At 40.0% G+C, this 19299-nt stretch overlaps 6 protein-coding genes across 7 annotated transcripts; 4 read left to right on the top strand and 2 right to left on the bottom strand.

Moving 5' to 3' along the window:
- Positions 1-16: 16 nt before the first annotated feature.
- Positions 17-2025, bottom strand: LOC108842395 (uncharacterized). Of its 2 annotated transcripts, none has more exons than XM_018615293.2 (4): positions 1876-2025; positions 1377-1567; positions 652-940; positions 17-537 (listed from the first exon to the last, which is right to left on the bottom strand). In XM_018615293.2, the coding sequence occupies exons 2-4, from the start codon at positions 1543-1545 to the stop codon at positions 192-194; spliced, it is 804 nt and encodes a 267-aa protein (XP_018470795.1). In that variant the 5' UTR covers positions 1546-1567; positions 1876-2025; the 3' UTR covers positions 17-191. The 2 variants fall into 2 exon arrangements, with proteins under 2 accessions (XP_018470795.1, XP_018470796.1); XM_018615294.1 differs by having other exon boundaries at positions 1757-1941.
- Positions 2026-2111: 86 nt separating this feature from the next.
- Positions 2112-4987, top strand: LOC108842393 (LL-diaminopimelate aminotransferase, chloroplastic). Its single transcript, XM_018615291.2, has 10 exons — positions 2112-2277; positions 2449-2525; positions 2686-2753; positions 2978-3094; positions 3289-3351; positions 3516-3620; positions 3709-3759; positions 3856-4176; positions 4249-4455; positions 4545-4987. Exons 1-10 carry the CDS (start codon positions 2192-2194, stop codon positions 4836-4838), a joined length of 1389 nt encoding a protein of 462 aa, XP_018470793.1. The 5' UTR covers positions 2112-2191; the 3' UTR covers positions 4839-4987.
- A 97-nt stretch (positions 4988-5084) lies between these two features.
- Positions 5085-6680, top strand: LOC130508360 (L-galactose dehydrogenase-like). The gene is made up of 6 exons (XM_057003822.1): positions 5085-5275; positions 5452-5683; positions 5753-6052; positions 6129-6257; positions 6367-6494; positions 6642-6680. Exons 1-6 carry the CDS (start codon positions 5085-5087, stop codon positions 6646-6648), a joined length of 987 nt encoding a protein of 328 aa, XP_056859802.1. The 3' UTR covers positions 6649-6680.
- Positions 6608-7112, bottom strand: LOC130508361 (uncharacterized). Its single transcript, XM_057003823.1, has one exon. It carries the CDS (start codon positions 6971-6973, stop codon positions 6722-6724), a length of 252 nt encoding a protein of 83 aa, XP_056859803.1. The 5' UTR covers positions 6974-7112; the 3' UTR covers positions 6608-6721.
- A 953-nt stretch (positions 7113-8065) lies between these two features.
- LOC108840583 (protein CYSTEINE-RICH TRANSMEMBRANE MODULE 11) lies at positions 8066-8787 on the top strand. The gene is made up of 2 exons (XM_057003824.1): positions 8066-8353; positions 8534-8787. Exons 1-2 carry the CDS (start codon positions 8202-8204, stop codon positions 8604-8606), a joined length of 225 nt encoding a protein of 74 aa, XP_056859804.1. The 5' UTR covers positions 8066-8201; the 3' UTR covers positions 8607-8787.
- An 8012-nt stretch (positions 8788-16799) lies between these two features.
- LOC130498840 (F-box protein At1g30790-like) lies at positions 16800-18231 on the top strand. Its single transcript, XM_056992488.1, has one exon. It carries the CDS (start codon positions 16830-16832, stop codon positions 18111-18113), a length of 1284 nt encoding a protein of 427 aa, XP_056848468.1. The 5' UTR covers positions 16800-16829; the 3' UTR covers positions 18114-18231.
- The last annotated feature ends 1068 nt before the right edge of the window (positions 18232-19299 follow it).

Genomic DNA, 19299 nt, shown 5'->3' with positions numbered 1-19299 from the left:
AATGGAGGGGGTTAAAGACGTGAAAAGTTTATATATTGAACATACATTATCGTAGGAGTAAACAAACTCTGTGTCCATCTCTAGTGTAACATTTTCAAATACAGCAACATCCACTTTCTCTCCCATTCGACCCAACGGTATAACTTCCTCAACACAACGTGTGCAAATAACTTTTGTCCGAAGAAGAAGACCTAGTCCCTACCATGTTTTCTCTTCTTCTCATCCCTTCTCTTCTTCTTCTCCTTCCTATCTTTTTTCTTCTCTTTTGACTTGTGATCTCTTTTCTTCTCTTTTGACTTGTGCCTCTTACTAAGTTTCTGCTTATGATCTTTTCCTTTTCTATAAATACGCCCATGAGCATCCTCCTCCTCGGAAGAAGAAGATGAATCCGTGTTATGTCTCAGTAGAGGCCATCTATCTGGCTCTACAGCTAACTTGCGATCTCCTGTATCAGAAGTTGTTGGCAGTTCCGTGATAGGAAGACAAGGAAATGGTTCATCCATCTTAGGACCAACAGAGCCTCTGCCACGCTTGACCCTATTCATAGACCATAGTCACAATTTTTTATCAACAAAAGGTAATTCCCAGTTCGTTTCATAGAGGTAATGACCAGGCAGTATCTACAATCTAGATTGAGTCTAAAGGACATACCTTGATTGGAGAAAAGTCTCAACCTCGACATCTCCTAACCCTTTCCCATCATCATGATCATCATAATCGGGTTGCCACCTTTTGTCTCTGCTCTGACTTGACGATGGTGAAGAACGAGCATCATTCTCATCAACTGAAGTGCATCTCTTAACAAAACCCCTCCTATTGTTCTGTTCACTTTGGACATTACTACCGCTCTCATCTCTTGATTTTCTTTTGAGACTCTGATCAAACTCAATCTCTGTGCGACGAAGCCTCCACATCTCATCGGTCTCTACAGCTTTGTTTGCTGTATGATGCAAAGGAAGTAAGCATATAAGAAAATGAACTAAACAAATATGAACTCTAGTGGAGCCTCAAAAGTCAAAACACATGAGAATACAGAGAGTTACAAATGCAGGTTAAGCAGTATAAAGGATGAATGATGTTAGAATTTAAACCTTAAAGATACTAGATACCCTTCACCAGACAAGAAAACACTAGGGTGGATCCAAATAGGAAAAGTAAACACTAACAACGAAGAGGCTTATACACAAAAATAACACCATGAATGTTTTCCTCTTCCTACAACCCTAACAAGACTGAGAAGCTGTACATCAGCCTCTAGTTGGTCTCTTTATTAGATAAAAGTCCCTAATGATCTCTTAATACAAAAAAAGAAGTTCACCATAATATAAACATTGTGGAAGAAGGAAGAAGGAAGAAGGAAGAAAAGGAGTATATACCTTGCTGAACACCAAGAACAGTAGCAGTGAGAAACCTAGAGTTAGGACGATGTCTAACATTAGGTTTCTCAAGATAAGCTCGGACTCCTTCTTTCTCAGCTTGTCTCCTCAACTCCGCTGCTTCTCTTAACAGAATCGAAGCTATTCTATTCTCAGTCTCCAGATCCATCCAACTCCCACAGAAGCAGCAGCTGTTACAAAAAGCAACAAACGAAAAAAAGTTGAGACCTTCAAATCTCCAAAACCAAGACAAGTGATAGATCAAAGATGATAACTTGTGAGAATTTATCTAAAGCACGCATCTTTCAGTCCAATTCTACCACTTAATACATTATAAAACCATAAAGCTTAACAATTTTCACTAAAAGCAATGTTCTCACCACTCGAAATCAACGAGAAGACGAAGAAGAAGACAATCCAAAATTGCTTGCACCCAAAAAGGGCTTTTTTTTTGGAGAAGGAATAATTAAGATCGAATAAACCACGAAATCGAACTTACTCAGATATCAAGTTTCGCAGAATCGTCTGATTGATTCCTCCTCGGGGCTCCTTCTCCAGCAGGGCGCAGAGAAAAGGTTAATTCCTTCGGTTTTAAATAAAGAATCAGGAGGCGAAGAACAATCGAATTTTCTGGTAAACCAAACCGGGATGTGAGAAGTATTTCGGTTTGGTTAAAACAAACCGGGTTGATTTCCCTTAAACCGAAGAAGAACCCTAGTAGATGATCAGAAAAACCCAAACACGTTCATTTGTGTTCTTCTTTGCCTCATTTCCTGCCAAAACCATTGAGCTCTCTCTTTAACTAAGTGTGAAAAATGTCGTCGTCGACTCATCAGTTAACTTCTTCCATGATCTCTTCTTCCTCATCCACCTTTTTAGCCCCTTCAAGTTTTAATCTCAGGTGCGTTGACTTTTATGATCTCTCTTCTACTGACCAGCCTAGTACTTCTGTTCTGTACTTAATTGTAATAGTAAAAAAAAAACAGATTTTTAGTTTAATGATCATTGAATAGTGCATTTTTGCTTGCGATGATATTAACATTGTGATTGTTTATCACTTTATCTCTTTCAGAAGTCGAAATGGTTGTTTACCAATGCCAAAACGGGTCAACACTTGCAAATGCGTTGCAACCCCACAAGATAAGATTGGTAAGTCAAGTCTTCTTCTTGCTCTCTTTCAACACATATCTCTTTATATTGCTTTTTGTTGTAATGATTGATTAGTAAGATCAGGTATTTTTTATTCTCAGATGTTATGTCTGTTTGCTTTCAAAATATTATGTCTTTACTTTTTTTTTTCTTTTGGTAGAATATAAGACAAATGTGTCACGGAATTCAAACATGTCCAAACTCCAGGCTGGTTACCTCTTCCCGGAGGTTTGTTATCTGTTTCTGTCTTTACTTAAATATTTCTGATACTTGTTTGAATTTTCTGGCAATGCCTTTTGACAAAAGAAAATGTTGTTGATGTACCTACCAAGTACTAGTTTTTAAAAAGCAAGCTTGCAGTGATCTGAAATATGAATAAGCCATATACCCATTGGGGCTACCCGTGCAGTTAGTTATATCATCGTCTTTGTCTTTTGGGGAAATGCAAACAGATTGCAAGAAGAAGGTCTGCACATTTGCTGAAGTACCCAGATGCGCAAATTATCAGTCTTGGGATAGGTGACACAACTGAGCCAATTCCAGAAGTGATCACTTCTGCAATGGCAAAGGTACCTCCTTTTTTTTTAACTTATCATGTATCTTTAACTGATTTAACTAATACTGCCTTAGTGTGCATGCATTTTGACAAAACAAATACATTTTCTCTATTTTGGTTTGGAGGACGAGAACTTATCTGCCGTCTAAAAGAATGAAAACTTAATATATTTGTTAGAGATTAATTATGTCTTGTTTTCTCTGGCAGAAAGCTCATGAGTTGTCCACAGTAGAGGGATATAGTGGTTATGGTGCTGAACAAGGTGCAAAGGTCAGTGCACCCACCCTCCATTGCCACCTCATGCATTCTCTCTAATTATTATTTTGCTTTTTCAAGATGGTTTTAGACCTGCTTCATACTTGTAAAAATTCTTATAGCTTCCTTTGTAAATTATTTATCCAAGCTAAACCTTTGTTTCACACACATTTGAACAGCCACTGAGAGCTGCTCTTGCCAAAACATACTACAGTGGCCTTGGCATAGGTGAAGATGACATCTTCGTTTCTGATGGTGCCAAATGTGATATCTCACGTCTCCAGGTTTGTTTAATTTACCGACTGTTCATCCTCACTCCGATGGAATATCAATGAAACTGAACAGCTGTTTTCTTGATTACACTTGTTGCAGGTTATGTTTGGTTCCAATGTTACAGTTGCTGTTCAAGATCCTTCATATCCGGTAATTGGGCAGATCTGATACCAAAACTACAGTTATAGTCTTGTCTACTTTTCCTTCAGTAACTCTTTTTTAACTGTGCTTTTCTTGCCATTACAGGCTTATGTGGACTCCAGTGTTATTATGGGTCAGACCGGACAATTTAACACAGATGTGCAGAAGTATGGGAACATTGAGTACATGAGATGCACTCCAGAGAACGGCTTCTTCCCAGACTTATCAACTGTTGGCAGGACGGACATCATTTTCTTCTGTTCCCCAAACAACCCTACGGGTGCTGCTGCCACGAGGGATCAACTGACTCAGTTAGTACAGTTTGCAAAGAAGAACGGATCAATCATAGTGTATGATTCCGCATATGCAATGTATATGTCTGATGATAACCCACGCTCCATTTTCGAAATCCCTGGAGCAGAAGAGGTAATAAAATGAGTGATTATAAGTTTCAAAAGTTCAATAACAACCTTCTTGATGGACGCAACTCCTTTACAGGTCGCTATGGAGACAGCTTCCTTCAGTAAATACGCAGGTTTCACCGGAGTTAGACTTGGTTGGACAGTCATCCCGAAGAAGCTGCTCTATTCAGACGGCTTCCCTGTTGCAAAAGACTTCAATCGAATTGTCTGCACTTGTTTCAACGGTGCCTCCAATCTCTCTCAAGCTGGTGCTCTTGCTTGCCTTACACCAGAAGGACTTGAGGTTAGTGTAGTAGTAGCTAAAGAGAGATTTCAAACCTTAAACCCATTTCTGAATATGACTTGGGTCTTTTTTTTATTTAAATATTGCAGGCAATGCACAAGGTGGTTGGGTTCTACAAAGAAAACACAAACATAATCATAGACACATTCACTTCTCTCGGATATGATGTGTATGGAGGAAAGAATGCGCCTTACGTTTGGGTTCATTTCCCGAAGCAAAGCTCATGGGATGTGTTTGCTGAGATTCTGGAGAAGACTCACGTGGTTACAACTCCAGGGAGCGGGTTTGGACCTGGAGGTGAAGGGTTTGTTCGTGTTAGCGCCTTTGGTCACAGAGAGAACATCTTGGAGGCATGTCGGAGATTCAAGCAGCTTTACAAATGAAAAAGATTCTTGTAATCACTCAGCATCCTCTTTAATGACTTGGGACTAGGATTAAAATAATATCGTCTCTTTTGTTTTCTTAAATTGCAGACAACAAAGTGACAAATGTTTCGATCAGTTAAAGAAAACGTCTAGTCATGTTTGAATTAGCTTGAAAAGGGTACTTTCGTAATTTTGTTGTAGGACCAATGCGTACAAAGAGATCCAAAACAAGTGTCGTTGACTTCTCATCTATATTATCTATGAATGGATGATAAGCTGTTTGGTTGTTCTATGGCAATGGCTAAGCTGGAGCTACGGCCTCTGGGAAACACAGGTCTCAAAGTTAGTTCAGTTGGTTTTGGCGCCTCTCCGCTCGGAAGTGTCGCTGAAGATGATGCCATCGCCACCGTGCGCCAGGCTTTTCGACTCGGCATTAACTTCTTCGACACTTCGCCGTATTCACTTCTCTCTCTCTCTCTCTCTCTCTCTCTCTCTCTCTCTCTCTCTCTCTCTCTCTCTCTCTCTCTCTCTCTCTTCATATCTGTTTCTGGAGATTATCTTGCAATAATGTCAACAATCTTTTCCAACTAGTTGCTGGTTAAGTTTTGGAATGTTTCACTACTGTGTGAAGGTATTATGGAGGAACAGTTTCGGAGAAAATGCTTGGTAAGGCACTCAAGGCTCTACATGTCCCTAGAAGTGACTACATTGTGGCGACCAAGTGTGGACGTTATAAAGAAGAAGGTTTTAATTTCAGTGCTGAGAGAGTAAGAAAGAGCGTCGACCAGAGCTTGGAGAGGCTTCAGCTAGATTACCTTGACATACTTCATTGCCATGACATTGAGTTCGGTTCTCTTGATCAGGTCCTCTTCTTAGTTCTTTCACTGCCTATGTGTGTCTGTGCTAATGGTTGTTGTTTCCATGGCTGGCAGATTGTGAGTGAAACCATTCCTGCTCTCCAGAAACTGAAACAGGAAGGGAAGACACGGTTCATCGGTATCACTGGTCTTCCGTTGAGTATTTTCACTTATGTTCTTGACCGAGTGCCTCCAGGGACGATCGATGTGATATTATCATACTGCCATTACGGTATAAACGATTCGACTTTACTGGATTTGCTACCTTACTTGAAGAGGAAAGGTGTGGGTGTGATAAGTGCTGCTCCATTGTCAATGGGTCTTCTTACAGAACAAGGTCCTTCTGAAAGGCACCCTGCTCCCCACGAGCTAAAGGTTTAACATTCTTTTGTAACAACTAGTATCTGAAACAAACCGTCAGTGTTACAACACCGTTGCTGCTTTTGTGTAGTCAGCTTGCAAAGCCGCTGTAGCTCATTGTAAAACAAAGGGTAAGAAGGTCACAAAGTTAGCACTGCAATACAGCTTAGGAAACAAGGAGGTTTCATCAGTGTTGGTTGGAATGAGCTCTGTCTCACAGGTACGTAATTCAAGTCTTAAGACTTTCCTGTGAATCCATTTCAACCATATATATCATGTGTGAATCAGAGTTTAAGATGTAATACGTGTGGTTGGTTTTTTGAAATTAGGTAGAAGAAAATGTTGAAGCAGTTACAGAGCTTGAAGGTTTGGGGATTGATGAAGAAACTCTGTGTGAGGTTGAAGCTATTCTCGAGCCTGTAAAGAATCTGACATGGCCAAGCGGAATCGAACAGAAGTAAAAGCTCTTCGTCCTAAACTCTGTTCTTACTTCTTGAAATGCTTTTGATGTGTCAATTTCAGTTTATGTTCAGTTGATACGATTGATAAAAGTTTTTTAGGTGTATCAAACATCTTCAAACGATTTCATTATTGTATATTACAGAACATGATGAGATTATGAGGAAGAAATTACATATGTTCATTTACAACACACACAAAAGAAGAAAGTAGGAAGAACCTCCATCAGGAGCAACTAAGTTCAACAGCTCGTTGGAACCTCTTGTCGTAGGTAGCAGGATCACCAAACAGCCAGAAAATAAACTTGGAACGAGAACTTTCAGAACTTTCTGATGAGCTTCTTGCCGGAAGGTGACATTTAACCACCGGCAGAGACGGTTCCTGTTGTTGTGGCTGCAGAGTACTATTGTGTGTTGTTGGTAACTGCTGAATTTGAGGATAGGAGGAGAGCATGAACATCGCAGATGATGGTGCCATTTGGTAGGTCTGAATCTGTAAAGTTAGGAGGTTTTGAGTGCAAACTGAAGAGATTGGGTTGCATGTTTCATGCGTTAATATAAGAAGAGAGGATAAAGAATGAAGGGAGTAGGTGCGCGTGTTTCCCTTCTTGTTTCTTAAGAAAATTATATCCAAAAATAACCATTTGTTTCATGACACGTAGCATAACATGGTCAACTTGTGCCATAAGAAAGAAGAACTTGTGCGCCACTCTATAGTGGACGACTTTGGGACCATAAGATGAAGCTAAAAGATAACCCACTACATCATGTGAGATAAACAAACTTCCATGTCCAATCCAAACAACCATATAAAACAATTTGTGTAGAAGAAAAACTCTTTTGAGTCTATATCGCAGTCCTAGCTACTTTTTCTATTTTTATGTCATCGATATGTAGATAATTACTCCTTTTTGGTCCGAAAAGGAAAAAAAAAACTAAAGAAAATTTTCCTTTTTATCACTTTTCGTTTAAACTATATCAAGTGATGGTCAGACGAGCTGATTCCCGAGGAATACCTCTGTCTATCCAAATCTGATCTATATGAAAATAAATATAGTTTCTAGATCTTGTTTTTTTTTGCTAGCGAGTCAGTCTGATCATTCCTACTCCAAGAAATATAAATTAGATTCACATTTTCAAAGCTTTTTTATAATCTCTGAAACATTTCGATTTCTGTCACGAATGTTGGTCAGTCCATCAGATTCATAGTTATTTCCATTAAGTCCGTCTCGATACAAATCGAAGTTATACTCGTGTCTCTCGTACATGTAGCTGCCTAAAAAAAACCTACTTGTGAACTTTGTTTTGCAAAGAAGAGCTCCAAAACAAAAGCAACCATGTTGCTTCACCTTTTTTGCTTGCATCACACACTAGAATGTTCCACTAATAAGCATTGGTTCCCCTACACTTTTGACAGTGGTGTTGTGTACTTTCAAGATTATTCTCAAAGGCTCCAATAAAGTCTTCTTACCGAAAAAATAAATTTATTATTTTGTTAGTACTCTATTATGAGAGACTTATCTTTCAAGCTGTGTTCATTGGCAAATATAAATACACGTCGACAAAGCCCCACACTAGCGCTCTAAAGATCGCAATCCCTGTCCTCTCTCTCTCTCTTGTCTCTATTATTATTATTTTCCTCTGTTTCCATTTTTCTGATAAGGTTCATCAGTGCTTTTTGAGTGATTTGATCATCTAGCATAAACATGAGCGAACCAAAGTATGCTTATCCTTACCCTGCACCGGGAAGTTACCCGCAAGGCCCGCCGCCACCTGTAGGAGCACCGCCGCAGTATTATGCTCCCCCACCACCACCACCTGCACCGCCAAGAAAGAAAGCTGGTTTTCTTGAAGGATTGTAAGTGTTCTGTCTAGTTTCATTGGACTGTTTTGTTTTCTATAAATTATACAAGGTTTGCAAATTTAAGATCTTATGGAATTTATGAATGCACTTGCACAATGTAGATATTGTCGATCTTCAAGAAAAGCTGTAAGAAGTTTGCCTTTAACTAAAATTGATGTGTTTTTGGTTTTGCAGTCTTGCGGCCATGTGTTGTTGCTGCTTTGTGGATGACTGCTGCTGCGACCCGACCATTATATGCTTTGATTAAACTAATTTTAAATCTCTCTCTTTGTATTTTTTTTTGTTTGTGATGGAGGTCATGTAATAATTGTTTTCTTTTTCTTGTAATAATTGTTGTATGAGTAATATGATTAATTATCCTATAAGCTGTGTGTTCTTCGCAAATAATAATAAAACGTCGACAGAAGCCACCACACTTTTGCTCTTTAGAGATTGTCTAATATATAATATTCGTTTCTATCATTTGCATAGCAAAACTAAGGAGCTTAATTGATTAACTTGCTGGAGTTATCCTTTTTTTTTTTTTTTTTGTCAAACCAAGGATACCATTACTAATACTAAAGATGAAGAGTTTAGGCTACAAAGCGATCAAGACCTGATTTTGCCAAGGAATCAGCTTGTAAGTTTTCTAACCGAGGAATACAAGAGAAAGACAACGGACTGAAGAGAGTGGCAAGGATTTTGATATCCATTTGGACACCTGCAATCTCGTTCAAATCCAACCCTTGACAAAGGGCCGAGACAAGGACTTGGGAGTCCGAAAATATATGGAGACTTTGGAGATTTAACTCTTTTGCCTTTCCAAGAGCTTCCCTAACCGCCAGCGATTCGGCCATTAGAGCAGAGCACACATGTGACCTGTTGGAAGATCCTCTAGCGAGCACTTCACCTTCTGAGTTCTTGATAATCCAGCCCATTCCTCCTGCCATGGATGCTTCCTGCCAAGCGCCATCCGTCCAACAGGAGGGTCCCGCCTGAGGTCTTCTCGTAGATACTGGCCTTTTGGCTTGCTTCTGTTTTTTAGAGTTCGCCTCTTCCCAGGCCCGAGCTTCCACTATGGCTTTAGAGATAATATCTTCTACCTGAAAATTTTTTCCCTCAAAAATCAACAAGTTCCTCGATTTCCAGAGGTTCCAAAGGAGCCAAGGTACCAGAGGAGTTTCAGTAATTCCAAGAGGTGGCAGAGATCCCGATTTTATGAATGCCTCAATCCAAAATTTGAGAGTGATTGGGTCTTCAATACTTCCTGGAGTGGTTGTTAAGGGAGCCTTTGACCAGAACTCAGTTGCAAAAGGGCAGTTAATGAAGAGGTGTTCTATGGATTCTTGTTCTCCACACCTTTTGCAGCTTAGTTCTGATTGGATTCCTCTTATCGCAAGGAGGGTTCCCACAGGCAGCGCATTGTTGAGCATTCTCCAAAGGAAATGGTGAATCTTCGGTGAGGAATGGAGGTTCCAAACATTCTTCATCCAATCAAAGGAGCCTGGTATGACCGGTTCTTCCAGTTCACAGATCTTTCTATAGCCTGATTTAGTAGAGTAAACTCCTGATGGATCAGGTAGCCAAACCAGCTTATCCATTGGTTTTGAGGAACCTGGAATAATAAGCCTGATTAATTCCTCATACTGAGGTAAATGGAGCCTGATTTTTTGTAAATCCCACTCATTAGTCTGCTGATCCAACAAATCTGCTACCAGCAAGTCTTGATTCACATAGTTAGGAGGTCCTATTGGAGCCATAGGTCTTGCAGGGGAGATCCACTTATCCGACCAGACTCTAATATTTTTCCCGTCTCCTACTAAAAAGCCAAGACCTTTTTCTAGCACTGCCTTCCCAGCCAAGATGCTAGTCCAACCATGAGAAGAGCCTTTTTTCGGTTCACTTTCCAGGAATGAAGACTCCGGGAAATACTTGCCTTTAAGGACTTGAGCCAGGAGCGAATCCGGGTTATTGAGCAGCCTCCAGCTAAGTTTTCCCAACAGGGAGTCATTGTACTCTTCTATCTTCTTGAAACCTAGCCCTCCTCTGCATTTGGGCTGCGCCATGCTACTCCATGCTACCCAAGAGATTTTTCGCTTATCCGGTGCACTATCCCACCAAAACCTAGTGAGGATGGATTGAATTCTATTGCAGAGCGATTTTGGGATTTTAAAGCTCGACATAGAATAGGTTGGAAGGGCGGTCAGGACTGATTGTAGCATGACATGCTTACCTGCACCCGACAGGAATTTTGTTGACCACGACTGAGCTCTTTGTCTGATTTTGTCGACGATTCCTGTGAACACATCTGTTTTCCTGCGGCCAAAGGTTTCAGGAAGCCCAAGGTACTTACCCAAACCTCCTTCTAGTGGGATACCCAACATAGCTTTCACTCTGTCTCTAATGCTCTCAGGTGTCTTTGAGGAAAAAGTCACTGCTGACTTCTCCAAGTTTATGCTTTGCCCCGAGCTTTGTTCGTATCTTCTGAGTATTGTGCATAAAGCTCGACAATTCTTTACACTTGTTTTGCAGAACAGCATGGTATCGTCGGCAAACAAGAGATGATTGATGAAAGGACTTTTCTGTGTGACCTGGAGCCCTCGAAGCTTGCCTTGCGACTGGGCGTTTTTGCACAGGCCTGATAGCACCTCTGTGCACAGGATGAACAAGTACGGGGAGAGCGGATCTCCTTGGCGAAGTCCTCTCGAGGGGGTGACTTGTTCTCGTGCTGCTCCATTGATTAGGAATGAGTATGTCACCGTAGTGACACATTCCATAACCCATCTGATCAACACATCTCTAAAACCCATAATTTTCAGAACCTTCTCCAAGAAACCCCATTCAATTCTGTCGTAGGCCTTGCTCATATCCGTTTTGACTACCATCGAACATCTCTTAATAGCTCCCGATTGTTTCAGATAGTGGAGAGTCTCATGTGTGATGAGAACGTTATCTGAAATAGCCCTTCCCGGGACAAAAGCTGATTGGTGCGGAGATATCAGACTCGGGAGCCACTTCTGTAGACGCTTGGTGAGGATCTTGGCAATTATTTTATACCTGACATTACAGAGAGCGATGGGGCGATACTCTGCTGCTGTCGAGGGGGTTGAGGTTTTTGGGATTAGACAAACATGAGTTTCGTTGATGCGTGAATCCATATTTCCTGTAGTAAAAAAGGTCCGAATTTCTCGGTAAATATCTTTGCCCAAAGTAGTCCAGAAAGACTGGTAAAAACTTGCGGAGAAACCGTCAGGGCCCGGCGCTTTATCCGCATGAATCTCGAAGGTAGCCCTCCTTACTTCCTCCTCGTCTGGGATTAGGCAGAGTTGATCATTCATTTCGCTAGTGATACACTCCGAGATTGTTTCTTCTACTGTTCGGAATCCTGTGTTTCCATTTGTTGAGAAGAGCTTCTGGTAGAAATTTGCAAAAACTCTCCCAATTTCTTCCTCTTCATAGACCGGGATTCCTTCTGCGTTTTCCAGAGTTGTAATTCTGTTGATCGCCTTTCTCACTTTAGTGACAGCATGGAAGAAAGCACTATTTCTGTCACCACCTTGTAGCCAGAGAATTCTGCTCCTTTGCCTCCAGAATAGTTCTTCCGCCCTGTAAGCTGAGACGAGGGCTGCTGTCAAAGCTGAGATCTTTGAAGTGTCCGGGTGAGGTGCCGATAATTCCTGTTCCAGCTCTTGCTGTGTTTGGAGAACTTCTTTGGCTCTAGCTTCCCTCTGTTCCTTTGCCCACTTGATGATTTCCTTTCTGCATCTTGAAATTTTTGTTTCTACACTCTCTGTCTGATCCGATCCCCATGCTTCTTCAATAATCTTCCTCGCTTCAGGGTTATCATTAAGTCTTCTGTCATATCTGAAGGGCCTTCTTATTTTTGGTAAGTGCGTCTCCAGATACGTCATTAGTGGCCGATGGTCAGAGCCCTCAAATCTGAGGTAATTGCAGCTTGCCGATGGGAACATATCATACCACGCCACATTCGCCAGCGTCCGATCTAATCTTGATTTGATATCGTGGGTGTTCCGTTTACCCCTCCAAGAAAGTTGATTACCCGTGTGCTTTACATCCCACAGGCCATTGATGGTCACAAAGCTTCTGAACGCAATGAAAGATCCTTCTGGTCTACTTGGGCCTCCTGTCTTCTCTGAGTTTTCTAAGATGTCATTAAAGTCTCCAGTAAGGGCCCAAGCTTCTTCTCTTCCTTGGCCCAGTAACGAGATTTCCTCCCAAAAAGCTGCTCTATTCTCTTGCTGCGGAGGCCCGTAGATGAAGGTAACAAAGAAAGAATTCTTCTTGTAGATAATCTTTGTGTCGATGTAGTTTGTCGAGGAATTTAGCACCGTTAGCTCTATATCTTTCTTCCAAATCAGGGCTAATCCTCCACTGAGTCCTCTTGGTGGAACTAGGAAGTGATGTTGATACTCTGGAGAAAGAAGATTTGAAAGCACAAATTCATTTTGATTTTTTGTCTCCATAAAGTACAAAATATCCGGTGCTTGTACACGTTTAAGCTCCCGGATTCTTGGAACTGTCAGTTCACTACCCAAACCCTGACAGTTCCAACTTAGTACAGCTAAGGAATTTGGTGAGATGGATTTTGAAAATCCACCTTCTTCCTGCTAGTTCCTGCTCCCAAGCTCCCTACATTTGTGTTATCATCCTTATTTAAAGGTAAGCTTTGACTCTGTCCATTCCTCTCCACACATAGTCTCTTACGGGCTACAGATCTTGTTCTTGTTGTAATTTGTTTAGAGAGGCGAGTTCCTTGAATAGGGCTTCTGATGGCCCGAGTATTTGTAGCCCCTGTTATCTTGACCGGTGGTTTCCTTTTTGCTGGAGGTTTTGGCTTTACGATCCTTTTTGTTGCTGACTTTGGGGGGATCTTTTTCCTTCCTGTGCTTGCAGGCCCTCCTGAGGCCGATCCTATTCTGAGAGTTGCCGGAATCCTTGGGCTTTCCTGGTGAGTCAGGACCTCCGGGGTTTCTAGGATCCTTCTTCCTGACCCTTCTCCAAACTGTGGGCTTTGGTGCTCCTCCCCTGCATACTGGATTTCTACATCTTGAAGTCTTGCTAATAAAGAGTTGGAAAGTCCTGTTTGTCTTGGGGGGGGATCAATGAGGGGAGCTTCTAATCTTTCTAAAGCTGAGACTCTTCTTGGCTCCTGTTCCGGCATTTCCTCAAGTCTGTCTAGGGCTGAGACTCTTTGGGGCTCTGCCGTCTGATCAATCTCTAGTCTCTCCAAAGCAGGAACCCGATCCCTTGATCGACTATTGGCTTCCTCATGAACTGAGGCAGTTGGGAGGTTCATTGTTTCCCTGGGTGGCCTAGGAGTAGGAGTTCTAGAGTATTGTGAGTTGTGGCCTCTAGAGTGAGCTCTCCTATCTTCTCTATCTCTCTGAGATGGGGATCTGTCCCTTGTAGTTCTCTTGATCGGTGAGCTTTTACGCTGTGAAGGGAAGCTATGGTGAGAAGACCTGACTCGCTCATTTGATCTGTCTCTTTCTCTTCGAGAGTCCCCATATCTTGATCTGTCTCTCTCTCTTGAGTTGAGAGGGTTTGAGTTGTCTTCAACATAGTAGCGGGCTCTTTCTGAGTTCTGAAGCCTTGAGTAAACTGATCCCTGACTGCGTCTTAGTTCGCTGGGGTCTAGTTGTCTATCTCTGGAGCTCAAGGAGAACGGTCTTCTACTGTCATGTTTACGCCGCTGGTCCTCTAACTTTCTCAAGGTGTTCCTCTGACTAATACCTTGCGGTGCTAGTTTGATATCTGCTTTGTCTTTGTTACGGGGACAGGTTTCCTGCTCGTGACAGAGTGAGAAACAGAGGAAGCAGTGTTTCTCTAATTTTTCATACTCCAGATTAACTGATATTTCTTCTCCTGTAGGTAGCTGAAGCGGGAGATGCATCTCCAAGTTCTTTAAACCATCGATGAGAATTCTAATTCTTCCATGGTCTACATCTTTACCCAATCTTGGACCTAGCCCCTTTCCTATTGCCTCAAGCGTTTCTTCTGTCCAGTAGTGTAGCGGGAGTCCATGGATTCTTATCCAAAAAGCTATCATTCTCGGGAAAGAGTCTGAGACTACAGGTTCCCACCTCTGTAGAAGTATCATCCATCTCTTGTAATGGTAAGGACCTTTCCTGAGTACTGTTTGTAGCGCCTCTTCAGATGGGAACCGGATTTGGAAGAGCTCCGGCCCCAGCTCTCTTCCTGTGAGCTCGCCCTCTACATTCCAGTACTGGAGGAGCCATTCTACCACCCATTGCGTCTTCTGCACCGCTGGGTTTGTAACTCTCCCAATTAGGGTAAGCTTGTTCTCCTCTATCAGCGCAGAGTTATCGGTTTGCGGGATCTGAATCGGCCGACGTCGTTCCGATCTAGTCGAGTCTTCCTTCCATTTTCCTTTCTCAGCTCTTGAGTATCTGTGAGCCATCTTCAAACTAGCCAGTTGAAAAGTATGCTTCTTCTTCTACTTCAAGTCGTAACTTTAATGACCTTTGCTTTTAACGTCCTCACACGGAGGTAAATATTGTAACTACTTTAAAGTCCGAGAGAAGGTTTCGCACTGTTTGCTACTAAAGTTCCAGAGTTTGCAGAGAAGGAGGGGATTCCTCGGAGGTGAAACCTCTGGATAGTGCTCGCCATGCGGAGATCTTCCGGTTGACCGAAGGGATTTTTTATTTGCTAATTTTTTTCCATCGGGGTTAAGTGGTTGCGGCGGAGATCTGCTTTTTTGCGGTGGAGAAACTAGTAGCTGCGGTGTTGAGTTAATGCTGGAGAGGTAGGTGACCGGTCATTGGTTGCTGTGCCTGAGAGAGAATTTTGAAATTTTTTACTTAATTTCTCTCTGGAGTTATCCTTTAAATCTGTTATCACAATGTTCTGAAGCTAATCAAGTACAATTACTTTGTGCACACAAAAAGTACAATCACTTGTTGTAAGTGCAGCATCAACCTCCACAGCTCGTACGCTTGAAGAGAATTGATTCTGATATCCGATTCGTTTACAGGCACACAAAATGAAGAAAGTGTGTCGGTGTCAGTGCGTTGTCGGGGGTACTAATAATAATCTATAACTAGATTTTGACCCGCTCTTAAAAAGGGCGGGTATATATTTTTATTTTATATTTTTTAGAAATTTTAATTTTTTAATTTGTGATTTTTAGTTATATTTATTTTTTTCTTTGTATAATATTTCTCTTAAATTATTAATAAATTTTTAGTTATATTTATTGATTTAGTATATTAAAGTGGTCAGATTCACCAACATTTGACCGGTTTCAAGTCTTGAAATTTTTTATTTCAAATGATTAATATATAAAGCAGTAAGTAGTAAGTAGTAAACATAAATGTTAAGTTTAGGTAAGTGAACTCTTCCGCAAAATCTAAATAATTAATGTAGTAATTATAGTTTGAATTAATTATTTATTTTAAATAAAGTGGCACAAACCGTAAATATTTAGGAAAAATTAGGGTGAAATAATAAATGTACTTCAGTTTTAATAGATTAGATAATTATTTATTTTAAATAAAGTGGCACAAACCGTAAATATTTAGGAAAAATTAGGGTGAAATAATAAATGTACTTCGGTTTTAATAGATCAGATTCTAAACAAAAAAATTTGCGTGAAGATACTAGCCCACGTAGCAGTAGGTAGATATATTAATGCAACATATCCAACCAGGGAACATGGAGAATGCCAACCAACGCCATGTGTTAGGCTTCTTAACCAAAGAGTAAGCAATCGTCTCTTGGCTGTTTGCTAGTTGACTGGATAACGACTCTGATTTTTTTGGATTGTAAGAAAATAAAAAATGTTGATATAACAACATATAATTAAAAGATGAAAATGTTTTAAAGTCTGATTGCAGAAATATAATATAAAGGAGTGAAATTATGTATCACACTTATTAATGTAATCCAACCAAAAAAAATGTGAAAAGTGTTTTTGCTTCCCATTATTATTGTTGCAGGGTAACTATATGACTTTCTTCACTCACTCAACAGTCAAAACCAATGCAGACTCCAAAACCAGTGTCTTGATTTTGCCAACACATAACTGTGACATATCTTAGACTTTTATATATTAAAATAATATATTTTTTTAAATAAATAAATGTAGAAAAAAATTTGCTAAAAAGAAATATGACTTTGAAAGTTGACGGATCAAAATTGAAAATAAATTTGATATAAAATAATTTTCAAATATATTGTTTCATGCATATATTAATTTTTTTAATAACTAAATTTAAATACAGTAACATAAATATAATAAGAAGCTACAAATACATATGATTGGTTTTAAACTATTGATTAATTAAATCATGTAAATTATAAAATTATTATATTTGAAATAGGCATATAAAATTTTAAATATATGATTAACGTTAAAATTTTATACCACTAATATATGAATTAAAATAAATATATGCATCTAGATCTATCAATCGAGTGGAATTAAGGGTTTTCGTCCGGAGCCTCCATGGTGAAACGCAAAGAACATGAGAAGGGCATCTTGGAAGAGATCCCTCTTGATCTGAAGAAGATGGATACAGTGACTAGATCGCATGCAAAGAGTGTGACCCAAGGTAAGCTACATGTCGTCCTCCCTTTTGATATGGAGGTGGAGACACTGACTAGATTGCCTGTAAAGTCGCTTATGAAGTTCCTATGCGTGTCCAAGACTTGGTATTCCCTTATCCGAAGCCAAAGATTCGTCGCTTCTTACTACGCTGCTGCGAAGCCTTCCCGTTTTGTAGCCGCTTTCACCAACAGTGTATTTGGTGAACCCAAGCGTCTGTTCATCTTGTCGGGAGAGGAAACTTGTTGTTCTTCTTCTTCTTCTTTGGTTGCCAAGCTAGACATGACAATACCCTTAGTGACCTTGCCTTTCAACGTCTACAAGTATTTTTCCGTCCATGGCTTTATGGCTTGTAAAGATGGGACAACGTTCATTATATGTAACCCTAGCACGCGGCAATTCATTACCTTTCACTGCAAGGCACCGTGGACATCCTTGGGATACGATCCTGTCCATGATCAATTCAAAGCGTTGACCCTGTTGACATCTGAGATTGATCATATTCATAACCCTAGTTTGACGATGTGCAAGCACGAGGTTATAAGACTTGGAAGAGGAGGAGTAGTTGTATCTCGTAGCACCCAAGTTACCTCCCCGTATTATCTCCCTTTCACTGCGGGACTATGCATCAATGGTTTCATCTATTATGGAGCTTCTGTGACAAGTCACACAAGTATTCCTACTCTTGTGTTTGTGTGTTTTGATGTTAGAAAGGAGAGGATACTAAGTTTTATCACAACGCCTCAGGAGGTCCTGGTTTGGAAGGGTTATACATCTTTGATAGATTACAAAGGGAAGCTAGCTGTCGTTGTACCAAACTGTTTGGGATCTGCTTCTTCTTTCGACGGTTTTAATCTTTGGATACTGGAGGATGTGACGAAACATGAGTGGTCCAGACAATCATTTGAGCTTCCCTTGCCTCTTCCCTTCACTCTGGGGATGGGTAAGCGTATGATTTCCCAAGGAACCAACAAGGCTGGTGAAATCATTTTCTCCCCAACAACTCTGCCAGGCCGGGCCCAGCCCTTCTATGTTTTCTACTTCAACCCAGACACGAAAAACATGAGAAGAGTCAGGATCCACGGTGTCGCAGATACTGAAGAGTTCTGGAGCCGTTATGGACTCACAGACGTTTGCTGCGTCTCTTTCTCACCCCAACACGCTGATAGTATTGCTTTTTTATAAATGTGTGTGTTTTATGTGTAAGAGCTTGTTGACAAACATAAACTCTGGGGATTTTTTTTATTTTTTTATCAAATAATATTTATGCAGCAAACTTGTTTTTGTGACTCGCATCTGTTGATGGTTCTTTTTTTCCCCTTTCCTTGTTTATTCTAGTTTCACAACTCTTTACATATATATTTGTATATACTTGTGTATTGTGTTATATATGCACTAGATTTCTTTCAACTTGTGTCTTGCTACTTACTGTGTTCTCTGTTTTGGGTCGATGAAGTTTGATTCCGACAGCCATATCCCCCTTGCTATAACCATGTCACCCTTGTTTGTGACTACTCAAGATGGCTCCCATTCTATTCAAATTTATACAATGATCTCGTGAACAAACTGAAAAGGAGCATTAATATTTTTGAGTGTTTGTTTAAATTTTTAAATGACATATGTTAAAAAGACACATTTAAACTGATAAAACTTAGATTCTTTTCATATACCATGTAACATGCCTTTCAGAAAAACTAACACCTTGTTGACGTACCTCATTGTTAGTGTTAACATATAGCTTGCAACAATAATATTCTCTTACATAGTTACTTTACATAACAATAATAAAACAAAACAACATGATTATAAAAATCTATGATAATCTATAATATATATATATATATATATATAATGGACTCTATATATATGGATTAACATAATTGAAAAGGTCTGTGAAAAAATTCAGTTATTTTAAAAATCCACAAAATCTCTTGTGCTTCAGAGTGAGAGAGAGAGATAGAGAACTGCGGCAAACCAATAAGACATACAAATTACTGTATATAATTGATGTTCTCACTATTTTATATAAATGATATTCTCACTCTTTTATATAGAATTTAATAGTAGAAATTTGTGATCAATTACAAAATATTACCTATTTTCTTATTGACTAAACTAATTTCATTTAATGATATTTTTAGATAATCAAGGTAATTTGTATTAAAGTTTGTATTTTTTTAATCCATGTGTAAAAATCTTTAACACCACTTATATTGATGCAGAGAGTAGAACCTAAAAAGTCTAAACATACATTTTTGTGTAAAGAAACTCGGCCACGTAGAGAAGTGGGTGGATATGATGTTAAATTGTTAATGCAACATATGCGGACCAGGGAACATGGAGAATGCTAACCAACGCCATGTGTTAGGCT

This window comes from Raphanus sativus, chromosome 2, assembly GCF_000801105.2.
Source record: "Raphanus sativus cultivar WK10039 chromosome 2, ASM80110v3, whole genome shotgun sequence".
NCBI classification, from domain to species: Eukaryota; Viridiplantae; Streptophyta; class Magnoliopsida; order Brassicales; family Brassicaceae; genus Raphanus; species Raphanus sativus.
Note: the sequence above shows the minus strand (reverse complement) of the source record. Positions and strands in the feature narration are given on the sequence as shown.

Coding starts and splice junctions, on each gene's coding strand:
- LOC130498840 (XM_056992488.1), top strand. CDS start 16,830: ATGGTGAAACGCAAAGAACATGAGAAGGGCATCTTGGAAGAGATCCCT.
- LOC130508360 (XM_057003822.1), top strand. CDS start 5,085: ATGGATGATAAGCTGTTTGGTTGTTCTATGGCAATGGCTAAGCTGGAG. Junction 5,276..5,451: donor AACTTCTTCGACACTTCGCC/GTATTCACTTCT, acceptor TACTGTGTGAAG/GTATTATGGAGGAACAGTTT. Junction 5,684..5,752: donor AGTTCGGTTCTCTTGATCAG/GTCCTCTTCTTA, acceptor CATGGCTGGCAG/ATTGTGAGTGAAACCATTCC.
- LOC108840583 (XM_057003824.1), top strand. CDS start 8,202: ATGAGCGAACCAAAGTATGCTTATCCTTACCCTGCACCGGGAAGTTAC. Junction 8,354..8,533: donor GCTGGTTTTCTTGAAGGATT/GTAAGTGTTCTG, acceptor TTGGTTTTGCAG/TCTTGCGGCCATGTGTTGTT.
- LOC108842393 (XM_018615291.2), top strand. CDS start 2,192: ATGTCGTCGTCGACTCATCAGTTAACTTCTTCCATGATCTCTTCTTCC. Junction 3,352..3,515: donor GTGCTGAACAAGGTGCAAAG/GTCAGTGCACCC, acceptor ACATTTGAACAG/CCACTGAGAGCTGCTCTTGC. Junction 3,760..3,855: donor TTCAAGATCCTTCATATCCG/GTAATTGGGCAG, acceptor TTGCCATTACAG/GCTTATGTGGACTCCAGTGT.
- LOC130508361 (XM_057003823.1), bottom strand. CDS start 6,973: ATGGCACCATCATCTGCGATGTTCATGCTCTCCTCCTATCCTCAAATT.
- LOC108842395 (XM_018615293.2), bottom strand. CDS start 1,545: ATGGATCTGGAGACTGAGAATAGAATAGCTTCGATTCTGTTAAGAGAA. Junction 941..1,376: donor TGTTCTTGGTGTTCAGCAAG/GTATATACTCCT, acceptor TGCATCATACAG/CAAACAAAGCTGTAGAGACC. Junction 538..651: donor GAGACTTTTCTCCAATCAAG/GTATGTCCTTTA, acceptor GTCTATGAATAG/GGTCAAGCGTGGCAGAGGCT.